This window comes from Danio rerio, chromosome 12, assembly GCF_052040795.2.
Source record: "Danio rerio strain M-AB ecotype USA chromosome 12, GRCz13ab, whole genome shotgun sequence".
Classification (NCBI taxonomy): domain Eukaryota; kingdom Metazoa; phylum Chordata; class Actinopteri; order Cypriniformes; family Danionidae; genus Danio; species Danio rerio.
Window position 1 is genome coordinate 9,856,496 of NC_141032.1, and position 20,754 is coordinate 9,877,249.

At 37.7% G+C, this 20,754-nt stretch overlaps 2 protein-coding genes across 6 annotated transcripts in view; one reads left to right on the forward strand and one right to left on the reverse strand.

Annotated features, from left to right (window-relative positions):
- The window catches only part of pimr46 (Pim proto-oncogene, serine/threonine kinase, related 46), a 45,832-nt gene that overhangs the window by 1,946 nt on the left and 23,132 nt on the right, over positions 1 to 20,754 (forward strand). The window contains exons 6-8 of one of the 5 annotated variants that reach the window (XR_015503885.1): positions 84 to 263; positions 15,483 to 15,570; positions 20,341 to 20,460. Coding sequence is in view for 4 of the 5 variants with exons in the window: in XM_087275924.1 (XP_087132050.1) it covers positions 84 to 263; positions 1,170 to 1,753 (764 nt within the window). In the remaining variant the exon portion in view is untranslated. Of the gene's footprint in view, positions 1 to 83; positions 264 to 351; positions 448 to 542; positions 801 to 1,169; positions 4,553 to 15,482; positions 15,571 to 20,340; positions 20,461 to 20,754 lie in introns of those variants that run through there. The other 4 variants (XM_087275925.1, XM_087275926.1, XM_087275927.1 and 1 more) reach the window with 4 other exon arrangements.
- The window catches only part of pth3r (parathyroid hormone 3 receptor), a 38,397-nt gene continuing 23,364 nt past the window's right edge, over positions 5,722 to 20,754 (reverse strand). Inside the window, 9 exon segments of the mRNA NM_131378.1 lie at positions 5,722 to 6,256; positions 7,041 to 7,082; positions 7,831 to 7,972; positions 9,672 to 9,766; positions 10,146 to 10,212; positions 12,928 to 12,988; positions 16,516 to 16,669; positions 16,763 to 16,913; positions 19,235 to 19,329. Of these exon segments, the coding sequence (NP_571453.1) occupies positions 5,840 to 6,256; positions 7,041 to 7,082; positions 7,831 to 7,972; positions 9,672 to 9,766; positions 10,146 to 10,212; positions 12,928 to 12,988; positions 16,516 to 16,669; positions 16,763 to 16,913; positions 19,235 to 19,329 (1,224 nt within the window). The 3' untranslated portion in view covers positions 5,722 to 5,839.

The following is a 20,754-nucleotide window of genomic DNA, read 5'->3' on the forward strand; positions in this document are numbered from 1 at the left end:
TTGCGAACGAAAGCATTCTGTGGATGTTTGTGAACTTGTGATGAGCATTTTGAGTGTGTTTGTGGTCTTCTTGTGTCTCTCAGGCACTCCTGCATACGCTCCTCCTGAGTGGTTTAGCAGACAGCGCTATAATGCCACTCCAGCTACAGTGTGGTCAGTAGGAGTGACCCTCTACAACATCCTGTGTGACCGTTTCCCCTTCAGAGGCGCACAGAGGGTCACGTCCAGAAGCACACTGCACTTTACTAGGAATCTGTCAACAGGTAAGAGATTCAGACACAGATGGAGACGGTGTTTCAGCGAGCAGAAGTGTGTTGTTGTGGGTTTCTGAAGACGGTGTTGTGTGTTCAGAGTGCCGTCAGCTGATTGGCTGGTGTCTCAGTGCATCGCCAGCTGATCGGCCCACTTTAAATGACATTGAGCGCCATGCCTGGTTGCACTGCACAGGTGGCTAGTGACATCACACTTACCTGAATGCTGCAGTCATGGCTTGAGTTGCATTGTCTTGATGAGTGTAGATAAACACTGTCAATGATTTGTAGAGGGAGAGCAGGAGTAGCAGAGGAACTGAGGAGAGCAGATCCTGAACTTCCTCTGCTGCCTCGTTGAGGCTCTGTGTGAAGCTAGAGGAGCTGAAGACGCACACACTAGCTAGTTTACAGTAGACACAAGTGAAGTTTCTAGAGGATGAGGTAAACTAACATAATATGCTTTGATATGAGAACAGGAATAGGAACAAATGAATAAGAAATATTTTTAAAATGTATTCTGTTTAAGAATAAAACCTATTTTATACCCAATGACAGCAGTTTCTTTGTCTTTACTGCTTTCAGTAAAATATACTGTAAATGTTCAAACCTACTTTTAATGGCCAGTAAACTTTGTTTAATGTAGCAAAACATAGCATCTACCAATATGTTATTACATGAGATAACTGAATGCCTTTTAATATAGTTAATTAAACATTTAACAAATTCTTATTATTGCCAATATGTAATGTGTTATTAACGTAAAATACACAAACATCTTTTTATGATTTTATTTTAGCCATTACGTCACTGAACAACTGAGGACAGAAAGGTTAAATGCCAAAGAAAGTCTAATTTATTCTATGATTTACAAAAACAGACATATGAATCAAAATAGTAACACTATAACTGCCTACCTAGGCAGCATCATCAACCAGCAGGGTGGAACTGATAAAGACATTAAGGCAAGAATCGGCGAAGCAAGAGCTGCTTTCATCCAGCTTAAGAACATTTGGGCTTCGAGAGAACTTACCATGACCACGAAGATCCGCCTGTTTAACTCTAATGTGAAATCAGTATTGTTGTACGGGGCAGAGACCTGGAGGATAACCAAAGCTTCCACCCGAAAGATCCAAACATTCATCAACACCTGTCTCAGAAAGATTCTGCACATTCGCTGGCCTGACACGATCAGTAACACCGACCTATGGAGAAGGACCTGTCAACCTCCGATAGAAACAGAAATCTGGAAGCGAAGATGGGGTTGGATAGGGCACACCCTTCGCAAACCACCAACTAGCATCACCAGACAGGCTCTCAGATGGAACCCCCAAGGGAAGCAGGAGAGATGCTGTGCAAGAAACACCTTGCGACGCGACCTCGACGCAGAGATCACAAGGATGGGTTACACCTGGGGACAAGTAGAAAGAATGGCCCAGGACAGGAACCTCTGGAGATCTACCTTTGGCGGCCCATGCCCCGGAAGGGGTGGAGGGCATAAGTAAGTAAGTAAGTATAACTGCAAAGTGAATGATTTCACTCAATAAGGCATCAGGTTTTAATGAAGAGTGAAGATGTCTGAAATGGTCACACTGAACGATAAGCCCATAAATTACTTAAATAAATGTAATCACACTCATTCAGTGAACCTACAGTTCATTGATAATTAATGTTATAATGATATAAAAACAAATCACCAGGTATTACCTTGCAGGCACGTGCACACATAGGGCTCAACCTGTGCAGTGCACATGTCCTTTTTAGTCTTGGATAGAAAGTGCCCTTCCAAAATGATCTGAAGTTCCCCAGCGACTCCTCTCTACTCTTCTCTGCCCATCACTCTGGTACAAGTTGATCTTGATCTCATCTGTCCACACAATGTTGTTCCAGCACTAAGAAGGCTTTTTTAGAACTCTAATCTGCCCCTCCTGTTTTTGAGGCGAACCAATGGTTTACATCTTGCTGCGAACCCTCTGTATTCACTCTGGTGAAGTCTTCTCTCAATTGTTGAATTTGACACACATACACCTACCTCCTGGAGAGTGTTCTTGATCTGTCCAACTGTTATTAAGGGTGTTTTCTTTACCAGGGAAAGAATTCTTCAGTTATCCACCACAGTTGTTTTCCGTGGACTTCCTGGTCTTTAGGTGTTGCTGAGCTCACTGGTGCACTCTTTCTTTTTAGGAATGTTCCTATCAGTTGTTTTGGCCATGCCTAATGTTTTTGCTATCTCTCTGATGGGTTTGTTTTGATTTTTTCAGCCTAATGATGGCTTGCTTGACTGATAGTGACAGCTCTTTGGATCGCATCTTGAGAGTTGACAGTAGCAGATTCCAAATGCAAAAAGCACACATGAAATTAACTCTGGATCTTTATCTGCTCATTGTAATTGGGATAATGAGGAAATAACACACACCTGGCCATGGAACAGCTGAGAAGACTATTGTTCCATTACTTTTGGATCCTTAACAAGTGGGAGGCACGTATTCAAACTGTTGTAATTCCTACATCGTTCATTTGATTTGCAAATACTCTCAAATTTAAGCTGACAGTCTGCAGTTTAAGCACATCTTGTTCGTTTCACTTCAAATCCATTGTGTTGGTGTATTGAGCCAAAAATGTTAGAATTGTTTAGGCCTAATACTGTATATATGCATTGATTCATTCATTTTCTTTTCAGATTAGTTCACCACACTTCTTGCTGTGAGGTGACAGTGCTAACCATTAAATCATTGTGATGCCGCCATTTCAATATACTGATTTCTTATTATTCGTCTATGCCTAGGTATACCCAGATTTTCTTTATAGAACACCTTAATGACTTTAAGCATATAGCTCACGTTTACTTATAATTGATTAGGATTTAGTCACTGATGTATCCACCAGAGACCCTCTTGCTAGCATCATTCAAGTTGCTTGCAGGACCTGCGGTTGTAATTGTAAATATAAATAAATGTCAGTAATTGTTTACTGGACGTGTACTACGGAATCATAATACCCAAAGTGTAACAGACAATGCATATTTGTGGGGCATTCCAAGACTCTTTGTTTTGGTCTAGGTTTTGAAAGAGACTTGAAGGTCTGCTGTGAAATTCCTGACTGCAATGAGAGGGCATCTGGGGCAGAGCGCTGAAAGAATGTGAGATGTATAGGTTCACAGTAGAAGAAAGACTGTAGGAGAAAGAGAAAATGTTTGTTCCAATAGAAAACATTATCAGATTCAAAAGAGCAGCTTATGATCCCCTTAAATCAGTCATATTTTTCAAAATGCATTCATCACAAATGATTAGAAATAACAGAAATAGGTGAATTGTGAAAAATGTCAATTTATTTTAAAAGTATGAACATGGTTTAAATGGGGTTAGCTGTGGAATAAACTGAATGGTACACTGTACTAATGAATTAGATTAATAATAAATGCCTATTGTATGCACAGTACTCTTGACAGAAATGTACTCACATTAAAGCTTTAGACATACATAATCACAATATTCAAAACTCAACATTTGCTCAAGAACATAGTGCTTGCACTTTTAAAAGGATTTTGAGTTCACAGTTTTATTTTACAGCTTTATATTTTGTTGCTCTGCAGTTAAGAGTTTATTTTAGAAAAGCCAGACCATTGCTAGATGGTTGCTTATTGGCCCAGGTCTAGATTCTAGGATTTAAATCTATATAATTTGTGTTTATTCATTTTTTTATTCATTCAGTTTAATTATTCAGCATGTAAAAACAGTATTTGTGGTATAAAGATCATTTGTGGTATAAAAATAATAATGCAGACTCATTGCTTGTTTGAGGTTATGCACTGTACCCAACAGTCAACTTTATCAAATGAAATGAGTGTAGTTAACTCAAAATTTACTGAAAGTTAATTCTACTCATTTAAAAAAAGTTTTGAACTCAGTGTTGAAGGTCATGAGTTAATTAAATACCTCATTACTTAAACTTAAGTGGAGCAAGTTTACAGTACTCATATAGATTAGATTTTTTTTTTAATCAAATGGTTTGTTGCAATAGTTTTCCTCAAATGGTTTGAGTTGTCTTAACTTATTGGGTTTTACAGTACTCAGATGATTTGAGTTTTCTTCATTTGTTGGGTTTTACTGTGCTCAAATTGCTTCATTTACTCAAATGGATTAAGTTCACAGTAGAGCTGCACGATTCTGGTAAAAAAAAAAGAATCGATTTTTTAGATTTAGATTTTTTTGCATAAAATAAAGATCACGATTTTCTCACAATTCTGTAGATGTAAAATAAAGGTAAACATGAGTGGGCTGTTATTATGTCTCAAACATATGGTTAAAAAAAAAAAAAAAAAAAAATATATATATATATATATATATATATATATATATATATATATATATATATATATATATATATATATATATATATATTAATATTATCGTCTTTGCATATAATGCTTGTCGTATAGCCTAATCATAACTCTATAATGCCATATGCTTATTTAAATGTTGTGCAAGCTTTTGGTTTCGTTTTGACTGCTTAGTCAAACTCATTTTAACACCATTGGTGTCCACGTTACTGAACAACGTATGTAAAACAATGTGAAGACTTGTACAGCTGCCTTTTTTTCTCCCCTGAACTTGAAAATATAATTGACAGAATCATAGAAATGCTGGATTAAGATCGTCTAGGCGATCAAATCGAGATGGCGATTTTTTTTCTTTTAATTGTGCAGCTCTAATTCACAGATTTTTTTTGATTTTTTTTTAGCTCAAATGGTTTGTTGCAATAGTTTTCCTCAAATGGTTTGAGTTACCTTAACAATTTGGTTTTACAGTGTGGTGAGACACTCACATTAGAAGTGAACAGAGAGCAAACTTCTGATTTTAATATTTTTTACATTTATATTATCTACAAATTATCTTATTTTATACATTTGTATTTTAGAAAAGCAAATCTTAAATATTTTTTCATATTCTTTAATATGTTAAAATATATTTTGAGCTGTAAATCTGTTTAAAACCCATCTTTTGCAGTGATCGTTACAAAGTTTTATATAACTTTACACAGAAAACATGTAAACACTTATTATTTACAATGTTTGGCTATTCTGTCAACACCAGTAAGTAGTTGAATACAGAATGGACCCATTCACTCATTTATATTCTTGATAACCAACATTATGCCACAAATATTGTTGAATGAACTACTAGTTTAACACTTAATATGGAAGGCTGATTCTGCCACAGAATTTAAAAAAAAGGACTGAGATAAAAGAATATTCTGAGTTTATCTCTAACAATTATGATATTTTTCACATTTCAATAAAAAAAACTCTGAATTTTGCCAAAATAAACACAATTATGAGAAAAATATTACCGTGTTTACTTGTTGCTTTTTTTCTCAAAGCTGTGAGATGTTCATTTGCAAGATTTAAACAGTTTTAAGAATTTCAGATATCAAGATATAAACTCACAACTGCAAGAAAGAAACTCAGAAATGTGAGATAAAAAGCTACAATTATTATTGTAATGTTTTGTATCCTGTGGCAAAAAACAAGCTTTTATAACTTAGAACTTCTGACAATAGCAAGCACCAATTATAATATCCAGCAAGTTACATCAAAGCATCGTTTCTAGTTCTTTCCAAGACATGGATCCAGAATGTTCCTCATCCGCTACGAAATATGGCTCAAAATCATGCTCGCTTTCCTCTGCATTCCTGCTGCTCTGTCTGCATGGAGTCTCTTTCTGCTTTGGGACCACTGGGTAAAACAAAGTCTCTGTGTCCTGAGGCGCGTAGCCGGGTAAGTTTCCTGAATGTTGTAGACGGGATTGTCCTTTGGCTCCTATGGTGTGCAGAGAATGACCGCCTTTAGCACCACTGACACTGAGACACACGCTCTGTGTGGTGGTGTGGGACATCATTCCTCCATAGTAACCACTTCCACATCCCGCACTGCTGTGGACTCGAGCCTTCTGCTTCAGGTCTAACGCAAGACTGCGTCGCAACCAGGCCTTCTTCACCTCTGCCTGCACCTGTACATGATGAACAACAGAAAATCTTAAGGGGAAAGCTGCTGTGTAGTTGGATTAACAGTTTCAACATGAACTCTTGATAGCTATCGATTGTACTGTATGTGTACAACATATATGAGTACACCCCTCCCAAATCTCTCATATAAATATTGTTTTAATGGGTCGTTTTAAAACCCATTGAATGCTTGTAAATACACCTTTCCTACAGTTACCTTTGTGTCATTATTTTAACATTTACAAACCTCTCTCACGTCTAAAATCTGACCTATTGTAAATTTGTTACCTGCTGTTGAGGCTGAACATTGCATACCGATTAAAAGTTTCTTGAATAAAGTGACAGAGGCGGGAGCGGCTTGAAGGAATCCAGATGTATAATGGCTGAACTGAAAAGTTTTTAATCTGAAACAGATGTTTAGTTGTTGTTTGGACCTAGTGGGACTTTCTTGAGGGGCTAGCTGAGGGTTGCCCATGTGGGACCAGCCCTTTAATGTCCAAAGTTCTGCTTGGAGCAAACTCTCAAAGGCCCTGCGCTTGCAGTCCGCTGGGGGTCATTAGACTAGCCCTAAGTGGGCCCATTAAGGACCAACACAGGCTTGTTGGCAGTGTAATTTTGGTCCTGGTATTTTTCACCAATTTTGTTCTGGCATGTTCACATGGGAATGCAACATCTAAACATCAATGCATAACCTCTATACAGATACTTACGCTACAGATGCAATGACGTAATGCATTGACGTTACATTCATTGTTATCACACACAGATTTAAAGTTGTTAAACACTCACCTCCCCATTGCAGAAGCAGTAAATAAACGCCACAAAGAAACCCTGTCAAAATGAAAATATTATGTTTTAAAATTGTCCATTGTATTATGTTTGGAGTTCAGAATTGTGTTTAAAAAATTATATTTTTACTTTAAGACTTGGTGGAGTTTTATCTAAACTATACAAACATACATACATACATACGTACATTCATATATATATATATATACATATATATATATATATATATATATATATATATATATATATATATATATATATATATATATATATATATATATATATACAGTTGAAGTCAGAATTATTAGCCCCCCTGAACTATTAGCGCCCTGTTTATTTTTTCCCCCAATTTCTGTATAACGGAGAGCAAATTTTTTCAACACATTTCTAAACATAATAGTTTTAATAACTCATTTCTAATAACTGATTATTTTATCTTTGCCATAATGACCGCTAACCATATTTGACTAGATATTTTTTAAGACACTTCTATACAGCTTAAAGTGACATTTAAAGGCTTAACTAGGTTAATTAGGTTAACTAGGCAGGTTAGGGTAATTAGGCAAGTTATTGTATAATGATAGTTTGTTCTGTAGACTATCGAAAAAAAAATCTGCCTAAAGGGGCTAATAATTTTGTACTTAAAAGGGTGTTTAAAAAATAAAAAAACTGCTTTTATTCTAGTCGAAGTAAAACAAATAAGACTTTCTCCAGAAGAAAAAAATATTATCAGACATACTGTGAAAATTTATATATTCAGAAGTCTGAATTAAAATGCATAAATGGATACCTGCGAAGAATTGAAGAGCATCTCGTAATGCATCTGAATCTGCCACAGCAAACCAGTCACATCAGTGTACGGAAGAGCCATGAACAGCATGTAATGAACTCCAAACAGTGGCATCAGCACCATTGTTGACTTCAGCAGCTTCCTATAGGCCACAAAAAAGGCAATACCAGTCACAAACTCCCAGTGTATGTGCGTGTACTGGTTTTGGTGGTTTACAGTGTTGACAAATGAGTATAATGACATGTTTATGACTGTGGATATTACAATGTTGGGGTGATTTATAAAGACACTGTCCATGTCCTTGTCATTCAAAATGCTTAAAAATGATACATAATGGGGTCTTTTTACATTGAAAATTGCTAAAGGTTTTCTCTGAGGATTGGGATTTTGGAATGTGGTTAGGGCTTGGGGTAAGCCATTTAATTACAAGTATAATATACACTCACCAGTCACTTTAATAGGTACACCTTAGTTGTACTTTGTTGTACCCACTTTTGCCTTCAGAACTGCTTTAATCTTTCGTGGCATAGATTCAACAAGGTACTTAAAATATTACTCAGAGATTTTGGTCCATATTGACATATTAGCATCACACAGTTACTGCACATTAAATTGCTGCACATCCATAATGCGAATCTTCAACTCTACCATATACCAATGGTGCTCTGCTCTCTATTGGATTAAAATCTGGTGGTTGTGGAGGCCATTTGAGTACAGTGAACTTATTGTCATGTTCAAGAAACCAGTCTGAGATGATTCTCACTTTATGACATGGTGCGTTATCCTGCTGGAAGTAGCCATCATAAGATGGGTACACTGTGGTCATAAGGGGATGGACATGGTCAGCAACAATACTCATGTAGGCTGTGGCATTGACACGATGGTCAATTGGTAGTAATGGGCCTAAAGTGTGCCAAGAATATATCCCCCAACACCATTACACCATCACCTCAGACTAAACCGTTTACTTAGGTCAGGATTGATCCATGCTTTCATGTTGCTGATGCTAAATTCTGACCCTACCATGCAAATATTGCAGCAGAAATCTTACCTCCTCAGACCAGGCAACGTTTTTCCAATCTTCTATTGCCCAATTTTGGTGAGCCTGTGCAAATTGTAGCCTTAGTTTCCTGTTCTTAGCTGACAGGAGTGGCACCCAGTGTAGTCTGCTGCTGCTGTAGCCCATCCGCTTCAAGGTTGGACATGCTATGCGTTCATTCATAGCTCTTGTACCTCATACCTCAATTGTAACGAGTGGTTATTTGAGTTACTGTTGCCTTTATCAGCCTGAACCAGTCTGGCCATTCTCCTCTGACCTCTGGCATCCACAAGGCATTTGCTCCCACTGAACTGCCGCTCACTGGATATTTTCTCTTTATTGCATCATTCTCTGTAAACTCTAGAGATGGTTGTGTGTGAAATTCCCAGTAGATCTGCAGTTTCTAAAACACTCAAACCAGCTCGTCTGCCACCAACAACCATGCCACGTTCAAAGTCACTTAAATCACATTTCTTCCCCATTCAGATCGTCTTGACTATGTCTACATGCCTAAATGCATTGAGTTGCTGGCATGTGATTGGCTGATCAGAAATTTGCGTTAACGAGCAGTTGCACAGCTGTACCTAATAAAGTGACCATGGAGTGTATAAGTAATTAATTTAGAGAATAAAATACATGAAACAAATGGAGAGTCCTTATAAACTGTGTGTGTGTGTGTGTGTGTGTGTGTGTGTGTGTGTGTGTGTGTGTGTGTGTGTGTGTGTGTGTGTGTGTGTGTGTGTGTGTGTGTGTGTGTGTGTGTGTGTGTGTGCGTGCGTGCGTGTGTGTAGTCATTTATAACCTGTACTGCTGTCTAGGGTCCAGTTTTCCTGTGTTTGTTTCCCACAACTTAGAGGCCAAAACCCTGATGATATTGAGGAAGAGGAAGAAGTTTACCTAGATGAAAAGTGTTGAGGAACATAAGTCTTTTTAGTCGAGTTTTTACTAATAGAAAATATGTAGTATTTCTGAAATACAGTATATTTATTCCACTGTATGATATACAGCTTTTTGTTATTGCATATATCATTACACTGATATATATATATATATATATATATATATATATATATATATATATATATATATATATATATATATATATATAGTTGTTGGACAAAAGATCAACTTCCCATAAAGCAATTTGAAAGCAGAAATAAGTGGGGAAAATTAAAGCAAGAATCACAAAATCCCCCCCCAAAAAAACTTCTAATTTACAATTTTTTACAATAATTACTGCAATTATCATAATTTTAATTATAAGTCAAAAACTCACAACAATGGCTGCCAGGATTGGTACTTGATAGATCCATTTTAGATTGCCTGCGCTGATATCCCAGCACCTGGAGATTCAGAAATCCAGCCTTTAATCCTTCAGAAAATATTTATAATTGTTATTTTCAATGAGAAATACATTTTGTGTTGTTGTTTTTTTTCAGGATTGTAGAATTCATGTTTTTAATACTTTAATTATTTTAATTCTATAATGTAACATAATTTTAGTTTGGTGTTATTTGTTCTTGCTTTGTATACAGCAATAGATATTTTTAGAAGGACTGACATTACCTCATGTCTGAAGTTTGTTAAAAACCATGACACAAAACCTAAACCTTTTGGAAGACAATTTTGTGGTTTGATGAGCCCTATGTGGGCTCATAAAGTAGAGTCAGCCCGATGTCAATGTCCAATGTCCAACCTAAAACCAACCAAATATCAACGTCTAATGATGTTACAGCTTGACGTTTTGTCGACGTTAGCACTATGACATCTATCAGACGTTGAATTTTGGTTGCTATAACTGATGAATAAATGTCAGTGTTTGACATCAATAGGATGTTGGTTTAAGATGTTAGCTTAACATTGGATTCTAGTCACTTTCTAACAACCTAAAACAACCAAATATCAACATCATTTGACGTCATTATTGGACATAAAAAAAAATGTTTTCCCTAGACGCGGGCTAGACATTAAATTTTGGTCACCTGACATCACAACCTAAATCTAACCTAATATTAACGTCTTATGACATTGTGTGCCTGCTGGGCAATAACTAAATGCACTACAGAATGTTACGTTTACACACATACACAAATTACATGTAAATGCATCAACTTTTAACAGCATAATACTCACTACTCATGAGTACTTTTAAAAGGGCTACTTTTTACTCCTACTTTGAGTAATATTTACAACAGGTACTTTTACTCTACTCACACTACATTTTTAGGCAAGTAATGGTACTTTTACTAAAGTATGCTTTTTTTAGTGCTCTTTCCACCACTGCTTGAGACCTTAGTTCATCTTCTGAACGCAAATTAAGGTTTTTTAGATTAAATGACCTGACCATTAAAGTCCACAAAAGGAATTAAAAAGATTGTTTAATCCTTTCATTTGACTTCGGTGGTTCAACTGTAATCATACGAAGCTCCAAAAACACTTTGTGCACCAAAAAACTGTTAAAGAGCCCCTATTATGGGTTTTTGAAAATGACCTTTCATGTAGTGTGTAACAGCTCTACGTGAAGTGAAATATCCAGCTAACACTTAAATCTGAAAGTGTGCTGCGTTTAAAACTATTGAGTCATCTGCTAAAGAGTCAACTCATCGTGTTTCAAATGAATTGTCTTAATAACGAGTCTTTAGCCACTACGGCGTGACGTGGATACAGAACTAAAGCACCGCTCATTTGTTGCGCGTGCAAAGCCGGGGAAATTCAACCCCCCGGCCCCGCCCACAAAGACAGTAGCAAAGAAAAAACACTGTAGCCAATGCCAGTTGAATCGTTGCAAAGATGTTGTGCTCAGCTGGATATTATTGGAAGTGTGAGGGAAAATAAGTTATTTTCCCTTCCCAAAGATGAGGCTGTGAAGAGTCAGTGCTTGAGGTTTATTTTTGCAAAAATCAGCATTATAGCCCCAGCCTTGTGCTGTGTCCCCGTCATTTTTCTGATGAGTGCTTCTAAAATCTACATGCTTACAATGGAAGATTTGTTAGCCGTTTGTTACAGGAAGGATCAGAAAAGACTGTTGATGTGTGAGACTTTGCAGAACTTGACAGGAACTTTACAGAACACAGTTCATAGACCAGTTTCTTCCTCTATTTCACAAGTGCAAGTACCTGCAATTAAACCGCTTGTACTGTATCTGGTTAACTCTTTATATTCATAATCGCGTCTAATGCCACGTTGAAAACGCGACACATGCTGCTTTGTTTTCGGAACAAAGAAAAAAAACAGAAAACAGAAGTGTTGGCAGGTATGCTCACCCATACACTATGCACTCTGACTACTTCTGTACTGTTGACAAGCCATGGTGGGCATTTCTCTCCGTCTCGCGCTGAATGCTGTCGACCAATTGCAACAGACTGTCATCGGTCCAATCAGCGCAGATTAGTATCACGCTAAGGAGGGTTTTGGGAACAAATAAATCGCTGAACAAGTCATATGGGAGTCGCTGGAATAATTAAGTAAAAACAAATGCATATTATAAGAAAATGAAAGTGTTTCGACCTTACATGCATATCAGGCTGTTGGAGGAGACCCCCAAAACCAAAATATGACCTTTTTAAATGTATAGCACTCCTTAAACTACTTTATTTGCCAATTTATTACGCATCAGATTAGGTTGTGCGTTTACTATGGGCAATACAATACAATACAGACAAAAAGAGTCATATTTATAAAAAAAGTGGTGCCTAAAAGTATTCTTGGAGCTTTGGATTATAATTTTACCACTGAAGTCACATGGAATGATTAAAGATTGTTTTGTTTGTTTGTTTGTTTGCTTTTGTCTCAGGAATGTTTCTATCTACGGGCCCTCAGCTCTCAGATTTTATGTAAAATATCTTAATTTGTGTTCTGAAGATAAACAAAGGTCTCAGGGGAGTGTAGTCATAATAGTTTAAAAATCTTGTAACAACCCCATTTATGCAGGGTTTTTCCAATGAGTATTTGAAGAAGTGTCTAATTAAGGGTTAAAAGTTAAACAGAAATGTAATAAAAAACAAATGTATGTTGGCAACGAATGTATTTGTGCCATCTGTTAGTGTGTGTAGACTTACTGTGTGTCTGCCAGAGACACCCTGGCACTGACCCATATAGACACAAACACTGCTGGGATCCCTATAAAACAGGAAACCAGAGAGGCTGAAACAGGACTTTAATACAAAATTGTATGTGCTAGCATCTTTACATCTGAAAAGGAACACTCTACTATTTTTGGAAATAGACTCATTTAACAACTACCTTAGAGGTAAACAGTTAAGTTTTAACATTTTTGAATCCATTCAGCTGATTTCTGGTCTGGCAGAAACACTTTAAGCTTAGCTTAGCATAATTCGTTAAATTGGATTAGACCATTAGCATCTTGCTATAAGAAATTCACAAAAAATTTCAATACTTTTCCTATGTTAAGCTTCACTATTCTATAGTTAAATCATGTACTAAAATCGATAGAAAATAAAGTTTCCATGGACAATATTGCTAGGTTCATTTGGCTAAGAGACAAGTAACTTTGCTTCCATACCATGGCTGCAGCAGGAGCAATGTCATTACGTGCTGTTACCTTGTTACCCAGCTGGGGACTATTTTCAGGTGCTGCGTAATATCATTGCACCCGTTCCTTAAATATTACCAAAGACTATAAATCAGAGGTGTCAAATTCAGCTCCTGGAGCGCCGCAACTCTGCACAGTTTAGTTCCAACCCTAATTAAACACACCTTATCAAACTAATTGAGTCCTTAAGACTTGTTTGAAACCTGCAGGTAAGTGAGTTGAAGCAGAGTTGGAACTAAACTCTGCAGGGCTCCGGTTTTCTGACGTTTTTGCCTACCCATCACATTATGCTACCAACACTCTTATTTGAATGGTTCTGAGGTTGGGGTTAGGGATTAGGTGGGTTATGGCGATATTACAGCTTCTTATCACGCTACTCCACATTACAATTTACACTGATAGCAAAATCTGATGGGTAGCATATTTCTTCATCAAAATGTGCTACCTACTTTTTGAATAGGAGGTAGGACAATCTGACATGGTAGGACAAATCGACAAAACGCCAGCCTTTCAGGAACTGCATTTAACACCTGTGCTATAGATATACAAAGAAGTTTCACTGGCATTACTACTATTGGGGGAAAGTGCAACGCTCAGTATGGCCGCCACAGCTAAATCCCGCCTTCTGGTCTAAATAGCCAATCATCAGTCTTTATAGCCATGCACATCAGTAAGGGAGGGTCTGTACAGATTTGCTGATTTGTTACGGCCATGCCATGTCATTTAGTCGAATACTGTGTATCTGTGTTGATTTTGACAGAAGAAAAACATCACAGCACATCCCATCTCATAGTGTGTCCTTCAGTGTTGTCCTCCAGTGTTTGCTCAGTATTTGTTTCTGTTAGACCAGTGTTTATAACCACGTCTTCTGGTTACCATTGAACCAGCCATGACATTTGTGTCATGCCAATCTTTGCACTGTAGCTGGAGCAAACTGGAAGTTATGTGTTTTAAAGGCGACCTATTATGCCCCTTGTTATAAAATATAGAATAAGCCTTTGATGTCTGGAGATGGTGTATCTGAAGTTTCAGCTCAAAATACCCCACAAATTATTCTTTATAACTCTTTGAAACTGCCAGTTTTAGGCTGTGATCGAAATTGCCCCGTTTTAATGAGGGCTGCTTTAAATTCAAATGAGATTTTGCTTCCAGCCCTCTTTTCAAAATTATCTTCATCAGGTATGATGCTAAAACTCTAATGGCAGTCAGCTGCTTTTCACTCAGGGCTGTTTATGCTAATAAGGGAGAGATTGTCACTAACAGGCAGGGTTTTTCCCCTCTGATGACAGGTAAAAGGCAGAATGTCAATCAAAGTGTTTCTGCAGACTGTTTTTATCAAATGTGATTATAAAAACTGTTGCCACACAACTGTGTTTAATCCCCTTATAAAAGTGATTTTTGCATAATAGGTCCACTTTAAATGTAATTAGAGCTTCAGCGACAACAGTAATTGTACAGATCACTTCAGATTTTGCTGATTTGGTAAATGTAATTCAATGGTATATTCAACAAACAGTGTTCGAGATTTCAGGATTCCCCCATTCATTTAAATAGTGCTTTAATCTTGAATGAGCTGCCTGGTTCATTTCAAATATTCAAGTATGAGGGACTTTGTTTTTACGCAGCAATAAGAGTATAGTTCCAAGCCCTATTGACTAAGAAAATCAACCCAGGCTCATTCTGAAAACGTACCACTATATACATTTATGGAGAGTGCCAAATATGTGCCAGTAGGTACTTTTTTGCAGTTTTTGTTACCGCAAATCCACCAGAGTCCGCTGTGTACACTTTTTCAGATCTCAAGTTTCTCCATGTGAGTGCATTTCATGTCGCTGTCGACTGACTGACTGACTGACCGATCGACTTACCCACCATCCTCCTTCCCTGAACCTAACCAACAGTTTTATAAAGCAATCCAGAAAAATAAAAGCCCTCGCCTGATTTTTACCATATTTTCAGATTTTACTACATTCTCACCTTGTTATTTACTGGTTTATTTTATTTTTTTGGCTTCTGTTTTTGTCTTACACGCTTTTCTGGACTCAAACCCCGTCATCGTAGCCAACTCCTCTCTGCACCTCAAGTCTGCCGACGTACATGGCGAGCTACTGGACAAACTGGTAACAGCGGGAAAGCCGTCCATATCGAGGTAAGTGGTCAGCTGGTAGGCACGAAAAGGAATAGCAACATACCGCCCTGTAGCGTTCGTTTTAAAGTTCATTTGCAGCCATATGTACTTCTGGCTACATAATTTGCGATCTCCAGAAATGTATATAGGGCAACCTTTTCAGATTTAGCCTATGTTGAAGAAAATAGCTACTTTTCATCATCTGTCAGTATTAGTAAATGATGTTACTCAGGGCCGGAGCAAGCTGAACTGCCGCTCTAGGCAAAGGTCGGTCACGCCGCCCTCAAACCTAAAGTGAAACCGGGGGGGTCTATTCTGCCATTCTAGACGCGGCTATAACTGAGGCGTGGGTGGAGAGGGTAGTTTATGGGACGCCGCCCTCTCTATTCTGCCACCCTAGACGTGGATATAACTGAGGTGCGGGTGGCAAGGGTAGTTTAGGGGACGCCACCCTCTCTATTCTGCCGCGCTACACGCGGATATAACTGAGGCACGGGTGGCGAGGGTAGTTTCGGGGACACCGCTCTCTATATTCTGCCACCCTAGACGCAGATATAATTGTGGGCGCGGGTGGCGAGGATAGTTTCGGGGACGCCGCTCTCTCTATTCTGCCAACCTAGACGCGAATGAAGGCGCGGGTGGCGAGGGTAGTTTTGGGGACGCCGCCCTCTCTATTCTGCCGCCCTAGGCGGCCGCCTAGGTCGCCTCTATGGAAGCACCAGCCCTGATGTTACTGCAGAGTCATGATTTCAAACGATCAAAATCCAATTTAATGATCTATGCTAAGCTAAGCTAAAAGTGCTCCTCCCAGACCCGGAGATCGGCTGAAAGGATTAAAAAAATTATAAAAGTTGAAAGTGAACGTATTTCCAAACAGTTTCTTATCTTTCAAATCTTGTTTCATACTAGAATGCTCACAAATATTACTATCAACAGCTATCTGCAAAACAAAAAGTGCCAGCTCACCCCAGCCTATGATTGTTAAAGCCCACAGGCAGTTCTTATCAGACAGGAAGGCCATGAAGATCAGACTATGCAAGTACAAACCCTCCACCAGGATCCAATAATGATTGGTCGCCAACAGATACAGGAAGAGGGTCACAGCAGCCTTGCAGCCCACCTGATAAACACACAGGCCAATAAAGCTGATGTTGATCTCTTAGGAAAGCGTTAGTTATGTATTTGTGTGCTAATGGGTTTTTTGTGAATGTACCATGGGTCTTTGTTCCACTGCCCCATCTTCTAGTTCTCCATCATTCGTGACGGCGTAAAGAACGGCGTCTTTCACAAAAATACTGATTGCTCGACATATGAACGAGGTGAAGAGGTGGATGTGGATGTAGTTACGAGTGCAATGGAGACGTCTAGAGAAAGAAAATACAGAAGAGAGAAAAAAATGAGGTTGACTTGTATTGACCTTATTCTAAAATGCGGAAGTGCGCCTGTTTTCGCGATTGTTTCGTCTATGGGAGAAATGTGTCACACCTGTTGCAGTGCCCTAGTTTGGACACTTGAGGGCACTTGTTTGTTTTGTAGTTTCCCTTTATTTCCCATAATCCTTTGTATCACTGATTGTGTTATGTTACAGCTGTTTCATGTTTGTTAATTTAGTCCTGTCTTTATAAACCCTCTTGTTCTCTGTTTAGTTGCCTTAGGATTTTGTTAGCTCCTTAAGTTTGGTATGTTTGTCTGGTCATCTAGTTTTTGTATTTTGATAATTCTTGGATTCCTGTTTTGTGTTTGTTTTCGTTAGCACTCTTTAGCACTCCTACCCTGTTTTTGTATTTACTCGTTTTTGGATTTTTGCCTGTTCTCTTGTTTGGACTAGATTTGCATCCTGCTTTAGTTCTGTTCAAGTTTGGAAACCTTTGTCTTTTGGAAACCTTAGTCTTTGTTATAATAAATTGCTGCGCTTGGATTTTTGCATTTTGTGATCATTCCCCATTTCGTGACAAAATGACTAGGAATAATAAACAACAAAAAACTCTACTTGCTCTACAAACAAATGTTTGCATGACTATACAGACCAAGTAGAATATTATAATAAGAAAATATCAGTTTGCAACAGCAAACAGCGAAACAAGCAGTTTTTAATGTCTAAAAATGAATGGAAGTGAATGAGACCTGAAGTCTCGAGCCAAAGAGATTCAAATGGCTGCGCCCGCTCGTTGGCTAAGAATAAGGTGAATAGGTAAAGTATTTGTGGAAATTATTCATAATTATTTATTTACCCAAAGAACTTTTATATAATTTTAATATTGTCTTTTTGAGTTTTTAAGTCATTAAATAATTTTGCCAGTTAAAGGGGCAGTTGAAGATCTCTTCACATTCCAACAGTAATGATTAAAGTAAATGATCTAAATGTATTTATATATGTATTCTTTTATTATGAATAAGGCATAGGACTAAACAACGTTCATTCAATTAAAAATTGAAGGCCGTTAATGTGACTTGTCAATTTCTAGGAGGTTTCTAATTTCATAAGATTCCGTTTACAGCATCAGTAATGTAAATTTTTATTTAGTTTAACAACAGAACATCAGTAAACCGAGCTATTCCACCTATAGCCTGTTTTACTGAAGTGAGGTTGACATTATATTCACATGACATTAGTTCATTTTTGAACAATGACAGCTTGTGATGCCCAAGACAAAACACATGAGAGTGAAATCAGCGATCCCTTCATGCATTAAATATTGCACATTATGACAAGTTTTACTTGCTACACAACTGAAAACAAGTGCTAGATATAATAGTTTTTCATTCAGAATTGTAGTACTTTAAAATATTATACATTTTTCTAAATGCTGAATGACATGATCTTGTGGGTTGTCTACTGTCATCTTTATGGTGTGCGTTTGTGTTATCAGGAGGCGTGGCTTCGGATGGCAGGGAAGGGACTGTTTCCAAAGATATTATGTGATGGATAGCATATTGGCAAATCACCTGCACCTTTAATAATTTGTTGAAAAACTCTTGAGTTTATAACAATTTACTACATTTATGCAACAAACACTCTTAGAATGTAAGATTATTTATTGGCTTTAATGGTTCAACCTTAAAACGCAAAGAACTTTTTATCTCAGTAGAAGTTTATCAAAGTTGGATTTATAAAATAAATATCGGACTAATAATGGTCTTGTAAATTATTAGAAAATAAAACAACCCCAAGAAATTCATCATAACCTCACATGAGCTGTACATCATTTTTCCAATAATATTTTTAATTATTCAAGAGTGCATTACTGTGAAAGCTTTATTTTTGAGACAGAAGATAGTGTTTAAGCATTGTAAACTGCAACATTACTAAATTTGTTCAATTTGTTGACAAAAAATGTGGTTCAGGCGCGGTTCCGATCAGTAAAGGGCACATTTGGCCCATCTAATTATATGCTCCAATTATTCCTTCTTATTCCTTTGCTCAGAGAGCAATAGACCTGCTGACTGTCTGATCAGATCGCAGCCCTGATATCTCAGTAAACATCAGTCACATGGATCACATAGACATCAAGGCACCACACACTAAGTAGCAGGAATCAGCTACAAGCTTACAGGCTGTTCGTGTTCGACTGTTTAAAGATAGCATCCTGATGAATTAAAGTCGTTTTCGTGTATACTGCTCAGGATATATTCAGTGCTACATTTAAAAAGATGATATTTGATGAAATGCTCGTTTTGCACTTACTTGAAATAGCAAAGGATAGAGACCGCCACCAGTAACGCTGCCAGTGATATGGAGTATCCAATAGTGTACATGAGGTAAAGGCGCTCAAACACTTCCTAATTAAACACACAAGCATATTTTAGGTCTTCAAACTCCAAATCTCCAAAGGTAAAAAAAAAATGTGCTGCTTTACATTCTTTAATCTAAATAAAACGACTTCATATTTTCCAAAAGCCATTTGTTTTCTAATAATAATGAGAATGATTACACTTTACAATAAGGTTTTAATAGTGGGATAAATCTCCCAAAAGTGTCAATTCTGTCATCATTTACCCATCATTCACTTGTCTTAAAGCTGTTTGACTTTTTCTTCCATTGAACACAAAAGATGATATTTTAAAAAATGTTGAAGATGTGTAACCATAGTGTTTGTTTTTTATATTGTGGAAGTCAATCAACCCAGGCTCATTCTGAAAATGAACTGCTATATACATTTCTGGAGAGCGCCAAATACATCCCAGGAGGTACTTTTTTGCAGTTTTTGTTTTCGCAAATCCACCAGAGGTCGCTGCGGATGCTTTTTCAGATCTCAAATTTCTCTCACGAGTGCCATTCGCGTCTGCTCTTCTCACGTAACTCCACCAGAGACCACGGTTTACGTTTTGTGATATCTCACAATTCTCTCGCGTGTCATTTGTGCCTGCTGTTCTCACTTAAATCCACCAGAGGCCGCTGTGTATGCTTTTCAAATCTCATATTTCTCCTGCAAGTGCCATTCGCGTCTGCTCTTCTCGCATACATCTACCAGAGGCCGCTGCGTATGCTTTTTAATACCTCAAATTTCTCTCGCAAGTGGCATTTGCGTCTGCTGTTCTTGCGTAAATCCACCAGAAGCCATGTCGACTGACTGACTGACTGAACGATCGACTGACCCACCCTCCTCCTTCCCTAAACACAACCAATAGTGTTTCAGAAGCCCCAATTTACCAGCCCTCACCCACTTCCCTGAACCCAACTGATAGTTTAAAAGCAATCCAGAAAAAGAAAAGCCGTTGCCTGACTTTACCATATTTTCAGATTTCACCACATTCTCGTCCTGTTAATTACTTGTTTATTTTATTTTTTAGCTTCTGTTTTTGTCTTACCATTCTTCACTGGACTTGAACCCGGTGGTCATGCTCAACTCCTCTTTGTGTCTCAAATCTGCCAACTAACATGTTGAGCTACTTGAAGCTATCCATATGGAGGTAAGTGATTAGCTGGTTAAGTGCGAGAAGGAATGGAGTCATACTGCCACGTAGCGTTCGTTTTAAAGACTAAAAGCAGCCATTCGTAGCTCTGGCTACATAATTCCTGATCCCCAGAAATGTATACAGGGCTACGTTTTCAGAATAAACCTGTGTTGCAATAAATGGTTACAGGTTTCCAACCTTTTTCAAAATATCTTCTTTTGTGTTCAACAGACGAAAGAAACTCATAAAGGGTGAGTGAGGGTGAGTGAATATAAGCACAGTTTCTTTTTTGGGTGAACTATCCCTTTA